Source organism: Rhinolophus hipposideros, assembly GCF_964194185.1.
Source record: "Rhinolophus hipposideros genome assembly, chromosome: 19".
NCBI classification, from domain to species: Eukaryota; Metazoa; Chordata; class Mammalia; order Chiroptera; family Rhinolophidae; genus Rhinolophus; species Rhinolophus hipposideros.
Window position 1 is genome coordinate 1,284,448 of NC_138065.1, and position 16,687 is coordinate 1,301,134.

The 16,687-nt window shown below is 56.4% G+C and overlaps 1 protein-coding gene across 2 annotated transcripts in view; it reads left to right on the plus strand.

Moving 5' to 3' along the window:
- MEF2D (myocyte enhancer factor 2D) overlaps positions 1 to 5,663 on the plus strand; it is a 30,656-nt gene extending 24,993 nt beyond the window's left edge. For both annotated transcript variants that reach the window (XM_081024619.1, XM_081024618.1), the window contains 3 exons: positions 929 to 1,142; positions 1,532 to 1,838; positions 2,137 to 5,663. In XM_081024619.1, coding sequence (XP_080880745.1) covers positions 929 to 1,142; positions 1,532 to 1,838; positions 2,137 to 2,148 — 533 coding nt within the window. In that variant the 3' untranslated portion in view covers positions 2,149 to 5,663. The remainder of the gene's footprint in view (positions 1 to 928; positions 1,143 to 1,531; positions 1,839 to 2,136) is intronic.
- Positions 5,664 to 16,687: the final 11,024 nt, after the last annotated feature.

The window sequence follows — 16,687 nt, forward strand, 5'->3', positions numbered from 1 at the left end:
ACACCTGTGTTTGCTAAAAGAAACCTTCTAAACGGTCCCAAATGGTGCAGCACCAAACGTGACAGTGCTGCGTGAATTCTGAAACGTCTTGCGGTTCTGTGTGCTCTGGGATGGTGCACACAGCCCGGTTTCTTCACCAAGACAGAAATTTTAGGAAATAATGTGTCACCTCCTGGGGACCGGGCTGCATCCTGCTGCACCAGCAGTGCTCTGGGGTTTGGCCCAGCGGCTCACCCCCGGCTGCTCCGGGTCCTGTGTGGACAGTCCTGGGTCCTGGGAGACTGGGGACTTCGCAGAAGTGCGGTGGCAGTTTGATGGCAGTTTGCTTGGGACTAGGGTTTCCAGACGGGAATTCCGTCCAATTCTCAGGGATGTTTTTCACTTTCCCCTTCCCGAATCCCGAGATATAAACTGTTCTCTGTTCTCCACGATGAATCGTTTCGACGCAGTGATGGCCGAGACTACCAACCACCTGGGTTCAAGGAGCCGATCTTCCCGATTTCCCCACCAACTTTTCTCGGGATTCGCGAACGGGAAAGCGAAAAACTTCCTGAGAACGAGCAGGAATTCCCGCCTGGAAACCCTACAGGGGCCGCGTCCTTCACCGGGGCCTCCTCTGTCTTGGAAAGGCGCTCGGATGTCCTAGCCCCTCCCTGCTTTCCTTTAAATTGAGGTTCTAAAAGTGGTGCTTCCACTTGGGCAAAAACAACAACAGAGCAACACTGCTTGCTGTGAAGACCGCCTGTCTTCATCCTGTTGAAAGGGTCGCTCACGGCTTAGATTTGCAGCTCGGACCTGGGAGCGCCACCTTGCAGATGATCGCGTCTGTCATCAGCAGCTCCCCGGTCTCCTAGGCCTCCCGGAGCCGCCGCGCACCCCCCCCCCCCAGGCGCACCCTCACTTTGTCCCCCTCCCCCGACCCCGGCAGATTACCAGCTGACCAGCGCGGAGCTCTCCTCCTTACCAGCCTTCAGTTCGCCTGGGGGACTGTCACTAGGCAACGTCACCGCTGTCACTGCCTGGCCGCAGCCACCACAGCCCCAGCAGCCACCCCAGCAGCCACCCCAGCAGCCGCCCCAGCAGCCGCCCCAGCCACCGCCCCAGCAGCCTCACCTGGTCCCCGTGTCTCTCAGCAACTTACTGTGAGTCCCCGGGACCCGCAGTCTGCACGTGTTCGGGGAGGGAGAGCCGAGGGACCAGAAGAGTGGGTCCTCCTGAGAGCTGGGATTTTGTTAGGGTGTCTGTCATCAGTGGACAGCACGGGAGGCACAGTGACAGCCCTGGTGTCCTCTGTACAGGCCTGGGAGACCCAGCCAGCCGCGGGTGGGGGCGGGGTGGCTGGTGGCAGACGACGACATGGCAGAGAAAGAACTAATGTGACTTGTCCCCTTTCTGCCCTTCACTTGGCCTCTGTCCCCATCCACTTGTCTCTCCCTCCCCCTCATGCCCCCACCCCCGTGTTCTCACCCTCTGCCTGTCTCCCCCTCTCCTGTTTCTGCCCCCTGTGCCCCATCCCTGTCGCCTTCTGCAGCCCTGGCAGCCCCTTGCCCCACGTGGGTGCTGCCCTCACGGTCACCACCCACCCCCATATCAGCATCAAGTCGGAACCGGTGTCCCCCAGCCGAGAGCGCAGCCCTGCGCCTCCCCCTCAGGCTGTGTTCCCAGCTACCCGCCCTGAGCCCGGCGACGGTCTCAGCAGCCCGGCTGGGGGCTCCTATGAGACGGGGGACCGCGATGACGGCCGGGGGGACTTCGGGCCCACGCTGGGCCTGCTGCGCCCGGCCCCGGAGCCTGAGGCCGAGGGCTCGGCTGTGAAGCGGATGCGGCTGGATACTTGGGTACTGTAACACCACCCTCCTGCCTGCCAGTGTCGCCTCGCGGGCTGCCCCGTGCGCGCCCAGCTGTCTTAGGTCCCGCCCTCATCCCTTCGGGGGCAGGACTGACGCCCTGTTCTCCCACCAAAGGCCCGTCTCCTACCCTTCCTCCAGCATCAGCCCTTCTGCTCGATGATGTCCCCCCTCAGAGCTGACCCTGCCACCAGAGTCCTGCCCCTCCAGGGAGAGGGAAATGGGGGGCACGAACTCTGTAGCCTGGGCCACCCCCTCACATCCCATTCTCCATCTCCTCTCTTCACAGACATTAAAGTGACGGTCCCCACCCCCCTCAGCCTCCCTGATGAAGAGTTGACAATCTCACCGCCCACCCCCTGTCCTGGGCTCCTCCCGCTCGACCCCCACTTCCTCTCTTGTGCTCCGTGTCCTGTCAACGGTTACATTTGTGTATAATTATTATTATATTATTATTAATATTATATTTTTTTTAATTTGGATTCTGGCTTTGGAGGGGCATGCTCCCATCCCCTCTTTCTGCACCCCTGCCATTTTCACTGGCCGGGGGAGCTCTTTTTTGCGGGCAGGGGGGATACTTTGCACGTTGTACACATATGCTGCAGGAGGGGTGGGGGCCCGAGAGGCGTCTGAGAAAGGACAGGTGCCGAGTCCTGCATGCGGAGCCCTCCCACCCCGTCCCCCAGACAGAGGGAAATAACCAAAAAAACTACCAAACAACAAAACCCTTACAATAGACTGAAACCCCAAAGTCGGCTGGCGTGACGGTGGGTTTGTTTCAGGGCAAAGCGAGGCAGGGGCTCTGGAAAGGGTCTCTGCGTCTGGGCTGTCCCGTGGCCGCAGGCACATGGGGCAGAAAACCCACGCCTGGCCTCCACATGCCTCTGCACATGCACGATGCGTCCTCACTGCGTCTTGTGTGAGCTGCACCCCCAAGGTGTGGGGGTGCTGGCTGAGCTTTGGGGCTGGGAAGGCTGCCTGGGAATCTGAGGCCGGGGGAGGTCAGAGGTGGGGGCCCCTCTGAAGCCCCTTTCTGGAGAGAAAGAGCCATGATGAGAGAGCTGAGAAGGGACAGAGGACGAGCCAGGAGTGAGTGGGGTCCCCTCCCTTTCCCAGCGTTTTCTCTAAGATACATAGTGCAATAGCTCCCTTTCCCTCAGTGACACCAGCCCTGTGAAGCTGGCCACAAGCAGGGGGGAATGGGGACAGGAGCTGGAGTGAGGTGGCTCAGTGGGAGCCGGCCTCGCCTGGGCAGGTGTGAGCGAGGGCACTGGCCCTCCCCTGCACGTACACGTCCCTGAGGAGTGCACATGGGGTGGGGTGAGCGTAGGAGGGGGCCTGGAGGTCCGCAGGCCTGCCTCCCCTGTCTCCTCCTGGGCCGTCTCCCAGCCCGCCAGCTCCTTCGCTGCCACCTTCACCTCCCTGCTCGTGCGCCCTCATTGTCTCGCTACCTCCTGTCCCAGCACCCAGGCCCAGCGCACCTTCCCTCTTGGCTACTGTAACTGTAAATAGCAACCTTTGGAAACCGTTAGCAGTGTAACAGTCCAGGAAACTGTTTTTTTGTTGTTGTTGTATTGATATGAAATGAGATTCTATTTTTGTCAAAGTATATTGTAATAATAATGACTCAAACGGCCGTACTGTACAGATGAGGTTCTTCTGCTGTTGTCCTTGCTCCCCTCCCCCCCTCCAGTCTGCCCCTCTCTGCCGCCTCCCCAGGTCTTGAGACCTCGGGCTGGATGACAGCAAAGTGGAGGGGGCTGGCCCCCAGCCTGTGACCCACACCACCCTCCCCCAGGGGCCTGGCGTCTGCCCCTCCTTTACGGAAACCCAGCTCCTCTGCCCAAGGGCCGCAGGGCTCCCTTGGGGTTTCACCCTGGTGGGAAAGCAGAGTGGACTAGGCCCGTTTGGGGGCAGGTGACTGCCTGCCTCTCTGACCCAGCCGCTGGCAGTATTCTGACACGACGCAGGGGGACCAGAAGCAGGGGGCATGGGGCCGCACGGGGGCCTGCGTGTTCCTAAGGGCGCCTGCTGTTGTATGTCTGAGTGTCCCTGAGCATGTGCGCGTGTGTGCACGCGTGTTTGCATGGGTCTCTGAGCCCCTCGGGCCATGTGCATGAACCCTCGTGTGACTCGAGCTCTGAGGGCGTCTGCGTGCGTGTGCTGCCCGGGTGTGTTTGCACAGGGCCAGGTGGCTGCTGCCGCCTGGCTTCCAGCCCCATAACCCTCCTCCCTGAGCCCCCGTCCCTTCTGCCCCCCTCCTTCACCTGTTGTCACCCTCAGCTCCGATATTTTTGTCATGCAGTCAGGAGGGAGCTGGCAGTGGGGCCTCTGCTGCTCCCCGCAGCCCTGCCCCCCCAGGCTCGATGCAAATGTCCCCCCAGTGCCCCGACCTTTACACACTGCTCCCTCCCGGAGCGCCCTCTCTCGCAGCCCCATCCTGCTTTCAGGGTGACACTCAGTTCCTCTTCCTCCCTGGTCAGTGAGCCATCCTTCTCACGGCTTAACCCCCACTTGCTGAAGGCCACAAGGCATGGCTGGTCTTCCTGCAGGTCCCCAGAGGGAATTTCAAGGGTCGGTGAGACTTGATCAGGGCCTTGAAAGAAGACAGGATGTCGTCTGGTGTACGTGTGTGTCCCAGAGCCTGCCCAGTAATGGTGAATGGCTGGATGGGTGAATGACAGGCGCTCAATAAATGCGGAATGACTGGCCTTCCCTTCTCAGGCTATGCCTGCCACCAGCCTGTCCGCCTTTCTAGGCTGGGCTCGGCCACCATAGCACAGGGTGTGGTGAGGCCCCTGCAGCTCACGGTGCAATATTAACCAGTTTTGCCCTCTGCCTGGCAGCGGCAACCCTGGCTTTTGATTACCATGTATGGGTGTGTGTGTCCCTTCTTCTCTATCCCTGGGGGCAGGGGGTGGTCTGCGAATGAACATGTGACATTTGTGCAATTCACTATCCCAAGATTTCTGCTGGCCGGCCAGATGAGGGTCCCTGGGAACCCAGACCTCAAGCGGGGGCTGCATTTCTTCTTCCTCTCACAAGCCAAATTTGCCTCCACCCACTCCTTCCTCCAAGACCGTGCCCGTGGCGGAGTCCTCACGGTGCCCCGGCCCTCCCCAGGCTCAGGCTTCCCACAGCTTTCGGGGACAGTGGGCACAGAGCCCCCCCCCCCCGCAGTGATCCCTGGCCCTCACCCATCCCCCCACCGTGGACAGGAAGGACGTGATGCACCTTCTCTTGCTGATTATTTATTTGTTTGGAGAGACAGAAATGATGTAAAAGTGTATCTAGAAATATCTCTATCTATATATTTTTAACTGACTCTGGAATCCCCTGGGGTGGGATGGGGGGTGGATTTAGGCTTTCATAGAAGGGAGGGGACCTGGAGCCTGGGAACTCCTCTCCTCCCCTCGGCCACCTCTCCACCCCTAAACACTTGGTAGAAGGAATGGGATTTGTATTGGGGCGGGGGGCTGGAATGTTCCGGGAGAATCTGGATTCTCTCTGTCTTCCCCGTTCAAGTCCCAGAGGGAGGGGGGGACAGGCCACAGCGGTGCCCCACCCCCAAGCCCGACAATCACCCACACTCCTGCGGCTCCCCCTGTGTGCTGCGCAGGGCGGGTCCACGTGTGTGGCGGTCAATTTGTTTTCAATATTTCTTTTCGTGCTGTATGGTGATGCTTTCTTAGTATTCTACACAATAAGAAAAGACAAAGTCCTTGAGATTCTTATGAGTTTTGTTTGAAAACTCTTTCACTATATTTGTTGTGAAGAGGTTTACTATTAAAAGGAAAAGAATACACGTTTCTGATACTTTGGCTCGGGGTCTGGTTTCTTCGGTGCGGTCAGTCGGCGGAGGGCAGGTGGGACAGTGTCACCTACCAAGTGACAGGCTTGGCAGTGGCCTGCGGCCAGGCACTTCCAGGTACCTGAGGTGGGGTTTCAGGTGAGAACTTTGGGGCTCTGTCAGAAGCAGAGGCAGTCCCAGGACTAGGGAAGGGTGTCCCGTAGGAGGGATTCTGGGACGAGAAAGACAAACACCTCAGGGCCAGGTCAGAACAGGGCGCTGTGTGTTGGCACCCACAGCTCACTCCCCCAGGGGCATCAGCCCTCCCCTCCTCTCACATCCCACAGGGCCCCCCAGCTGGTGTTCTGAGGGCAGGTGGCTCTTACCCTCCTCCCACACCCTGCACAGCTGTGCTGTGGGCAGGTGCAGGGCTCACTGCTAACAGGTTTGGCCACCCAGATGCCGCAGAGGCAGACGGAGTGTAAGGGGCCCAAAGACAGGCCTACAGATGCTGGAGATGCACATGGTTGACTCTGGTCGCTGCAAACGCAGCTGGCTACACGAGTGCGTGGGGCAGTCACCTCCACACTGTGCCTTGGGTTTCCTCACCTGCAGCATGTGGCCATCGGCTTCGCTCCCAGGTCCCTGCAGACCTCACCTGCTGCTCCCTCAGCTGGAGCAGAGACGGAAGGTGAGCTGAGCAGGAAGGGCTTGGGAAGACACTCTCTCCTACCGGCTGCCTGTGGTGGCAGCTCCTGGGTGGCACACAGTTACCCAGTCCGGTTCTCACGCCCTTGTGTGGTCCCCACCTCAAATCATGGCTGGTAAGTATGGCAACAAAACACGGCAGAAGTGATGGTGTGTGATTTCTGAGGCTAAGTCATGGCTTTCTCTGGCTCTGTCTGTCTCTCTGTCTGTCTCTCTCTCTCACGCGCGCCAGCAGGACACTTAGGCCGCTCCGTGGGGGGACCCATGTGACAACTGAGGCCTCCCAACAACAGCCATCTGAGTGAGGTCCTCCTATCCTGTCCTTAGTTTCCCAGCTCCCCAGATGTTGTGACGGAGGGAACCACTGTGTGACCCACGAGCAGCTCACCCACGAGGTGACAGAACAGCCCTGACCTAGCACCAAATCCTGAGGCAGACCTGTCTCCTTTGCCCAGCTTGTGGCTGCTCCTCACACCTTGTGGCGTGCCCCTCTGCGGGCATCGCCCGGGTCCTGGCTGAGCATGGCGATTGCCCACAGGTACTCTCAGCTCTCTTCCCTTCCTGGATGCATGGGAGACTCTTTCCGGTCTCTGCAGTCAGTCAAGCAGGATCACTGGACTAGTTCTGGCCAGTGGGTGCGAGTGGGAAGTGATGTGTGTCACCTCCGAAACAGAGCTGGTACCTGGTTCTCCAAGTTGTGGGAACCGTGGAAGTGGCCTGGGTCACGCAGCGGCCTACGGTGCCGTCTGGCACCACAGTGGACCTTGTGACTAGAAAATGAGTGTGTGCTGAGCCAGGGACTTGGGTCCAGTGTCTGCAGTAGAAGTATCCAGTCCTGAGCGCTGACGCGTCCACTCACGCTTGGACAGCCTCGAAGCCCCGTCTGCTGTGTGCCCCTGTGGTGAGCTCCAGGTCTCTGTGCTTGACATAGCACGCCGCTGGTTCAGCTCCTCTGTCTGCCACTTACCAGCCGTGTGGCCTCGGCCAGTCGTGATCTCCCCGAACCGCTGTTTCATTGACTATCGAACTAGGAATTGCCTGTTTCCTCTAACGCCTGCCTCCTTCTCTAGTCCATCCTCCCATTTTGGGGCAGCTCTGATCAGTCATCTAAGACCTCAGGGCTCTCCACGCCCACCGTATAGAGTCCACGCTCCTCGGCCTGACTCCCAGGCCCTTCAAAGAAGCAACACGTCTTCTCCAGACAGTCCGTTGTCTCTCTGGCTGCACATCCCTTGGGCTCCAGGCTGGTCAGGCAGCCCGCTCCATTCCTGGACAGGCCCTTTGTATCTCTGCTCATGCCATCCTGTTTGACATGCAGCAAACGTGCAGTAAGCCCCTACTCTATGTAAAACCCTTTGTTAGGCACTGGGGCTGCAGAGAGGGGCTCTGGCAACTCAAGTCTAGTTGGGGACAGAGCCAAGGGAACCAGCCATTACCATTTGAGTCAGCAGTCTGTGTTGTGTCACATTGGACAGATAGGATTGGGCTGTGGGACCAGCGACGAGGCACACCCAAATCCAAGCGGTTGCAGGTCAGGGAGGCTTCTTAGAGGAGATGTTCGAGCTTGGAGTTTCCTGTGCACAGGAGGGCAAGGAAGGCATTCCTGACAGCCGGAAGGGCATGAGGTCTGGAGAAGGAACTGCACTCACTCAGGAGGCCCAGTACTGTGGTGGAGATCAAAGGCACAGCAGAGGAAGCTGCAGAGGCAGGCGGCGGCCTCCTCAGGAAGGGCCTTGACTGTCATAATTTAGACTTCATTGTGCAGATGTCTGGTCAGCACAGGATTTAGGTGGAGGACGGACTTGATCAGATTTGCATTTCAGAAAGCCGCCCGTACAAGCTCCCTCCGACAGTGCTGCTGAGAACAGTGGAAGGAACGGAAAATTGAGGCTGGGTCAGGATCCTTTACAAGTGAGAGGGTGAATTTTGTCCACGTGTAGAGGAAGACTAACAGAACTTGGCAACTGCCTGGGGAAGGAAAGGGAGGAGGGCCCGTGGCTCCCAAACTCGTGCTTGGACTACTGACTGGATGGGGTGCTGTGGCTGCAGGCAGGGCCCCCAGGTATCTTGTGAGATGTCAGCCCAGAGAGAACCGTGACCTCTCCATGCCTCAGCTGCTTCCTGTGTGACAAGGGTTGCTGTGAGATTTAAATACATGGTACACAGCAATGACTTCAAACCATTCCTGACCCATCATAAGTGCGCGGTAAGAGTTATTATTTTTGCTACTGCTACTTATCAAAGACATGAAAATAGACCAGCTTACTTAGGTAAGAAGAGGTCTATGGGCAATAAAACTGCACTCTCCTGTTTCTATCTTTTGAGGCCTTTCCTAACATTTAAGGTCTCGCTCTGTCAAACTTCTTATTTCCCCGTCCTACCCGGCGGGCGGTGCTCTCTACTGAGGTGTTAGCCGTCTGCCCTTCTTTCCAGCACCTGCATCGTTCTGCCTGAAAATGTGGGTACTAGTTTCTATCTTCTCTCTACGACTGGACTGAAAGCTCCTTTAAAAAAACACCCTGCCTCCTCCCTTCTTGTGCCTCGCTCAGTGCCTGGGACACAGTAAATGTTCAGTCGGACCAGAAGGAGACAATGCATGCGAACGTGCACTTGCTCAAGTATGGAGTGCTACCAACCCGGAGGATTTGTTTGTGTGTTTTTTTTTCTTCAAGGGCGTGGTGACTTTCTGCAGCTTCTCTTCTCCTTTCCAGCTCCTGGGGCTGAGAGGGAGCGTGGGTTCCATTTCCCTGGGCTTAGCTATCAGTCCACTGAAGAAGTCGCACCCACTGGGCTCCGTCCCCCCGCCCCCAGGTGGCTCTTGGGAGGCAGGAAGGGTGGCACGTGACTGTTCCAGCTAAGGAGGCCAGGCCAGTTCCCTGTACCTCACGTTCTTCTGACTCACCCCTCCGTCCCATGGGCTAAGTTTTCCAGCCTTGTGATGGTGGAAACTTGTTTCAGGAACAGCTAGCGGATATGAAAGGGACAGAAGGTGACCCCACCCCAGGCTCCAAAGTGGCTCCTACTGGAGCCCACACAGGCTGCTTGTTTCTCTTCACAGACTCAGGGCACTGTGTTCCTGCCAGGCTAAGGGGTACACCTGGTTCTTAAGGCCAGACACCGCGTGTGTTTCACAGTTGGTCAGCTGGAGGCCCCAGAGGAAGAGGCGGCTGTCGGGGTCTTGCCCCAGCGCGTCCCGCAGCCCTGGCCGGTTCTGTTCTGGTTCAGGTCAGCCTGGGGGCCCAGGACTCACTGCTTCCAGTTGCACTGACCTGCATTTAACCGCCCCCCCCCCCCGCCCCAAAGCCCCCCTTTGCTTTGTGCTCCTTTCCACGTGTTTACAGCTCCCGGGCCTCGCTCGGGCAGTTCGGTCTCTCGTAAAAGCGCGGTCTCCGCCCTGGCGGCGCGGGGACCCACAGCCACTCCTGTTTGCTGCGCCTCAGCCTCCACGTGCCCAGTGAGAGAGGTGACGACACCCTGGGCCCGAAGGAGGGGAAGGGCCCCGCCTCCCGGGAAGCCCACGCCCGCCAAGCCCCGCCCTCACGTGACCGCGGCGCCCGTCCTCGCGCGTCACTGGCCTCCGCTGGGAGCGGAGGCTGCCGCCCAATCCGTGCGCTGCCAGCCAGGGCCGGGCGGGGACCGCGGAGCCGGTCAGGGTCCGGGAAGAGAAAGATCTCCATCTAAGGAGAAGTAGGGAGGCGGAAGACAACAAAGGCACTCGTCGAACCTGTCCCTCTCGACCGTAAGCCCCCGCGCAAGCAGAGAGCGCCATTCCCACGGCCGCGGCAGTGCCCGGCACACAGTAGGTGCCCGGCACACAGTAGGTGCCCGGCACACAGTAGGTGCCCGGCACACAGTAGGTGCTCGGCACACAGTAGGTGACTGGCGACCACCCCTCGGACACTGCCAGACGCAGAGTCGGCCCCGCGTCCTCTCCACCAGCCCCTTTCCTCCCCATTCGCCCTGTTCCCAAGTCATGGAAAAGGTCGGTCGTTCTGCAGCTGGTGAGCCGACGCTTGCAAGCCTGCGGCCCGCCCCCGGCCACACTCCGCAACCGCTCCGTCCGCACCTGCGGGGAGCGGACAAAGACCCACACCCACTCCCAGCGCCCCCCGCCGCCGCCGGGCAGGAAGTGGATCTTGCGGCTCATTCCATTGGCTCCTGTAATGACGGATGGGGGCGTCAGCCAACGGCGGCCGGGGCGACACGCATGCGTACACGAGAGATTGAGGCCCTCCATGGGGGAAATCAGCCCTGCGAACCGAGTCTGGCTGGGTGTCCGCGGGGCCCGCAGGCGGCGCGCGTGCGTGGCTCTCACCCTCCCTCCCGGCCCGACGTGAGGGCCAGACAGCGCCCTCTGGCCTCTTGGCCCTGTTCCCAGACGTCTAGCCTCGTCGGCACTACGTACATCTGACCCGGCGCTGTCTGGACGGTCCCGAGGGATGGACGCATCTCGGTCCCTGCCCTCAGCCCTCAGCGGGGACACGACCGTCCCCAAACACAGCCAGAGAGCCATTAGCCCCCTGGGAGCCGTGGGCCAACAGTCACGTGCATATCAAGTTGAGGACGGTGCTTCCCGGTTTACCAAGCGCTATGTCCATGATCGCGGGGGGGTCCTCGCAAAACCCTTACGGTAAAGAAGCGGGGACTCGCCGAGGACCCTGCCTGGGAGGGGGTGGCCCCGGCCGCCCCGACCAGCTCCCGCCTGCGCTCCGAGGAGCCCGTGTCTGACCGAGGTGATGGTACTTCCCACGCAGGAAAAGCGAAGGGGCAGTTCCAGGCCCCCCCTTTCAAGTGGACAGTGAGTGCTAAGGGTTCAGAGCAGGAAAGACCTTCGGGCTCTTGGGAGCTGAAAAGGCGGCGTGAAGAAGCTGAAGATTCAAAGTATATACTCGGATTGGATACATCTGAGGCACGTGACGCTGAACGGAAAAAAAAAAAATGCCAGAACACCCCACACGTCTGAAATGTGTGTACATTTCAAAAACAAGCAAAATTTAAACCCACATCGTTTACACGTGTCTGATAAAACGTTTTGAAAAGCAGAGGAGTGATACATGCAACATTGACGAGTAGTTACCTTGCAGAGAGAGTGGGGTTGGGATGGGGAAGAACAGGTGGGGGCCGTTGGTAAGCAGTTACTGGGTTAAAAGGCAATTGATGGGTATTTCATGATATTTTATATCCCACAGAACAATTATTCTTTTGTACGTATAAAATATAATTTAAAAGATGATAGTACAATCACCTCCCCGCTGCCAAAAATAAATATGTATCACATAGTTGGAGAGAAGGGAGAAAGGCTTACTTATGCTTGGTTTCTAGAGCATTTCTACACATATTTTATCACTTGATCCCCAGAACAACCCTTCAAGATGTGGTCTCCATGTTAGAGATGAGGAGATGCAGCTGGAAGTTATTTAAGGCCAGTGAACGAAGACAGAAAAGGCTGAAATGCAGGCCGGTGGGGCACCCTCTGCAGCGAAACCTCCAGTGTCCCGAGCACTGCTTCTGAAACAGGGACAGTAGACAGTTGTTGAGTGGTGAGCGACGACCTACTATCACGTGGGTGTCTCCTAGTGGAACAGGCCCCCCGTGGGACTAGCTGAGCCCCCTGCACGGCAACTGGGCATCGTGGGAACGGAAGTACAAAGAAGTGATTCTCTCTCTGGGTGAAGGTACGATATAGATCACCTCTAAGGTTCTTTTCAACCTTAAGGCTCTATGAGCTTTTTCAGACTGAAGACAAAACCAGTATTAAGATACTAAGGCTCTCCACCGGGGTGGTGGAAGAGGTCACCAAAGAAAGGCAGGCCTTTGCAAATGTCTCATCATTTGGAGGTTCATAGGACCTGTTGCCAGAATAGGAATGAGGTGTGTTGAATGTCGTCGTGTGTGACTACAGGATACTGACCCATCCAGCTGGGAGAATGGTTGTGCTGCTGACTAGGTGGAACCAGGTAGCAGGCGGGCATTCGTTTAGAAATGCCTGGCAGGTAGATGACAATGCAGACCAGTGCTCGGGAGAAATAAGGGCTGAAGGCGCACTGAGGCGTAAGAGAAAGAACACTGGAGTTGGAGTTGGAGCTCGGAGACCTGGTTTCTAGACCTGGCCTTGACTTGAACAGTCACTTTGGATAAGTCACTGAACCCGTGTGAGACTCTTTCCTCATAAGTTAAAGATCATATACACACAACAAGAACGAAAAAGGAGAATGTGCCCTACCCCCATCTCAAGATCCAGTGAAATCTACTCATATGGTTAAATATACAGATTTCCGCACCTGGAACTTTGTTTTCCTCTGTTGTCCCATAATATTATGTCCTTTCTCCAGGATAGGACTCACCCCGTTTTCCTCTGTGTGCTTGTGCTGCATGGAAGCGAGTCCCTGAGAGAAGGAACTTTGTCTTACTCAAGTTCATGTCTCCCAGTGACGCGCACCGAGTAGGAGCTCAGTATGTCTTAGAATTGCACCGGATTGTGTGGTGAGCCAGAAACAGCTCTGTTTGATCTCTCTGAGACCTACCGGTCCTTATTTGTAGATTAAGCCAGTTAATCTCTGAAGTGCTTTTGAGTTATAGAATTCTGTTATCCAGCCATGTTCTAAGAGGGTTGAACGAGCTGATCTCCAAATTTCTTTCCAACTTCCCTGTTCGGTGATCTTACAACATTGAGTTGCACGTGATCTCATAGAAGTGATAGTTAAACAAGTTCTCAAAAGGAAAATGTGTAGAAGATTGAGAACAGAAGCAACACCCCGTTCTCCAGTACAAGAAAGAGAAGCCATTGAAAGTGACAGAGGGGTCAGTCTGAGAAGCAGGAGAAATGATAGTGGCACGGGTGACACGTTCAGATGCTGGAGGAGCCAGGCAGGTACAGCACATGAGTGAGGAGGCCCGGTAGGCAGCGTCTGGACTGGTGGAGGCCAGAGAGGCCACGGCCCGTCTAAAGAAGTCAGACCACACATTGGGCAAGTTTGGCAGCGCAGGGAAGAAAAATCAAGCAGGAGGTACTGGAGACGATAGTGCCAATTACCATCCTTAAGTCTGAGAAAATCCTGGCATGTGTGTAAGTGAAGGGGCCTGAACCAGCGGCATTGGAGGTGCTGAGAATGCCCGAGAAAGAGAACTCAGAGAGTACATAGTCGGAGATGATGGTAGAGGTGAGAAACCAGCCAGGGGAAGGGACTGGCTGGCCTTTCCAGGCAAGTGACCAGTCTCCTCCTCTGAAGCAGGCAGAAGGTGTAAAGGCGTGACTCATAATTATATACAGACCCTCAAGGCGGGGAAGGTGCCCTGTGCGTTTTCTCAGGGACATGGCACAGTCACATGTCCGGGAACGGGTGGTACAGCAGAGCTCCGGAACTAGATGGTGCGCGATCTCAGAGGCACTGTTCTTCACCGGCTTCCGGTCTGCATGCCGTCCCCTGTGCAACACATCCCTGGGCATTTCCAGGTTCAGTTGAACAAGAACTCAGTGTCCTCAGGACTGAAACTGTTCATGACTCCGATGTTCCTGATCCTAGCTAGTGGTGACCGTATTTTCCCAGTTGCACAAACACATCTCTCTGTCTCTCTCTCTCATTCTCTCTCCCTCTTTCTTCCCCCACCTCTGATTCTCTCCTTCTCCAAATGTGTGTGTGTGTGTGTGTATGTGTGTGTGTGGGAAGGTATTTAAAAGGACAGGAACATACTTATATTTTATGTATTAGGTTTTCTTTTTCATTTACTAAATCATGATCATTTTATCACGTTAGTAAATACTTTTCTGCATTTTTAGTGGCTGCATAGTATTGTCTCCTACACATGTACTCTGTTCTACTGTCTTGTTAAAAATCGTGTTTCCTTTTTGCATCACAAATAGCACTGAACATATCTGTACATTTCTTTGATTTCCTGAGATTGAATACTGAGAACTGAGCATGGAGGGCCAAGGGGTACGCACATTTGAAAAGCTTTTACTGCATTCTGCCTAATTGGCCTTCCAGAAACATTCTACCAGCATTCATTTGCCTGTACCTTTGCCAACATTGAATCTTATTCATTTTCATTGTTGCTGATTTAATAAATTATAGCTGACCCTCTAATTCTCAGCCCCTAACTTCCCCATAAACCCTCCATCCTTCCCTCTGACTCCCCCGGAACCCTGGGAATGCTGAGAGGCAGAGGGGGAGCAATGCTGAGTTTCTCACAGGGATGGTTCTCGGTCTTCTGCACTTTCTAGCCCCACTTTTGATGCTCTTGTGCACAGTTGTTTGTCTCGTATGACTTCACTACCCTCCCTGCCTCCCTCTGTCCCTAAATTCCTGTCTCTGAGAGGGAGTTTTCCTCCCTGGTTGAGGCCGCCCTCCACGTGGCCCCCGCCCTTCCTGCATCCCCGACAGCGTTTGTCTCCTGCCAGCACCTTGTCCCATTAATAGAGTATTGGCATCTTCCCTTTGGCAACAAATGTCCTTAAATCTCTCTTCCACCAGAGGAAAATGGAGTTCCATCACCCCTTTTATCCTCTCAAACTACTACCTTCTTTTCTCCTTCCTTCTCCATCAAACTTCTCTAAAGAGAAGTCGAGAGGTGTCTGTCAACTCTCATTACCTCTGTTCCAGCCCAAGTCCCCAGCGGCCACTAAGCCACATTGAAAGCTTTGGTCTCTGTCCTCTGTCTCACTTCCCCCCAGCCCGTGACGCAGGCCCGCGCCCTCCATCTGTCCTGTTCTGATGCTGTGTCCTTCCGGGGCTGTGTGATTCCCCCCTGGCCTGGTTCTCCCCGCTCAGCCCCCCATCTGTGAGCTTGCACCCCTCTAATTGTGTGCCCTGGCCTCCTCTCTTCCCGTCCCCTCTCCCTTTGGGTTTCCTCACCTACTTCTGTGGCCTCGGTGATCCGTGCATTGACGGTTCGCAGCCTCTTGAATTCCAGACCGAAATGACCTAGTTGCCCGCTAGACAGCTCTAGCGGGACGGGACGTGAGTCCTGAGACCCAACACGTCCCAAACTGAGTCTGTTAACTGAGAGCTCTGCCCCTCCCTCCACGTTTCCCACATCAGTGACGGCGCTCGCGTCCTTCCCGTCGTCGTGTTCAAAACCCACAAGCTAGCAGCTGCCATGTACTGGGTACCTGCCGTGTGCCAGGTGCTTTTCACGCACAGTCAAATCCTGTCCCCCCACAAAAGTGTCAGGCAGGTTTGCTCTTGTCATTATGAGGAAACTACTAGAAAGCGGTGGTGTTCACGGAGTCTAGTTAGTGCTAAAGCCTGTGCGGTATTTCGCGCCGTGATCTCTTCCTTCCTGCTCCTCTGTACATATCCAGCAGGTCCCCAGGTCCCAGCACGTGTCCCTCCTCTCTGCGTGCCCACACCAACTCCTGAGGACAGGCTCCACTCTTGGTGCCTGCAAATTAGCAAAGCTTCTTCAACCGTAATGGCCAGATTTCATCATGAAGCATGATCATGAAGCATGGTTTGAACCATGCCACGTCTTGCAGGTAGAAACCCGGAGTGGTTCTTGGTGCTGAATGGACTGGTAGCCCTTCAGCTTGGCTTGCAAGGCCGGGCCTCTGATGCCAGCCTCCATCCGGCCAGCGCCCTTTGGCAACCTGAGCTCCACGGAGCCGGGACGAGCCTCCCACGGGCCCTGCACCCCTCATCTTTGTTCTTACTTCCCTCTGTACCTCCCTTTCTTCCTTACCCCCGATGTGGGGCTGCTGAAACCCTACCCACATGTAAAGCCCAGGTCACAAGCCACGTCCTCCGTAAACCCTCCAGCTCCTCTGAGGACGCGTTCGCCTGTACCTTCCACCCCAGCCTTAGCCGTCTTTGCCTTTCCTTTTCATTCTTTTCCTTGTCTCAGAGACAGTGTTGTAAATGTGTGTCCCCACTCCTCTCTTATGTTCTCAGAGGATCTGGACTAGCCATCTTTGCTTCTCCCGTATGACCCCCCACCAGACAGTGTCTGCAGTGGGCCCGTGCTGTGAATAAACTTTAGTTTGACTGATTTGAACCAACCAACCACTTGGTCCATTCCTGTTGCTCCTGCGACGGCTGCACCCCAGGCTCTACTGTGCTGTTTCTGAATGAAGTTGCCAGAAGAGACGTGGTTTTTCCCATTGCATTCTGACATGACTGACCTTCTCCTCCTTTGCCCAGTCAGTCTGTTCCGAGTGGGTGGCAGGAGGCCGTGTCCGGGCTTGGGACTCAGCAACACTGGGGCGAGGCCCCCCATGCACCACTCCCGTGACTCAGTGGGGCGGGCCGGCTGCCGTACCTGGCAGTGTCTGTGGCACTTACCTCACAGAGTTTGCAGGAGTCGATATTATGCAACTGAAGCCCCCAGAACAGTGCCTGGCAAAGAC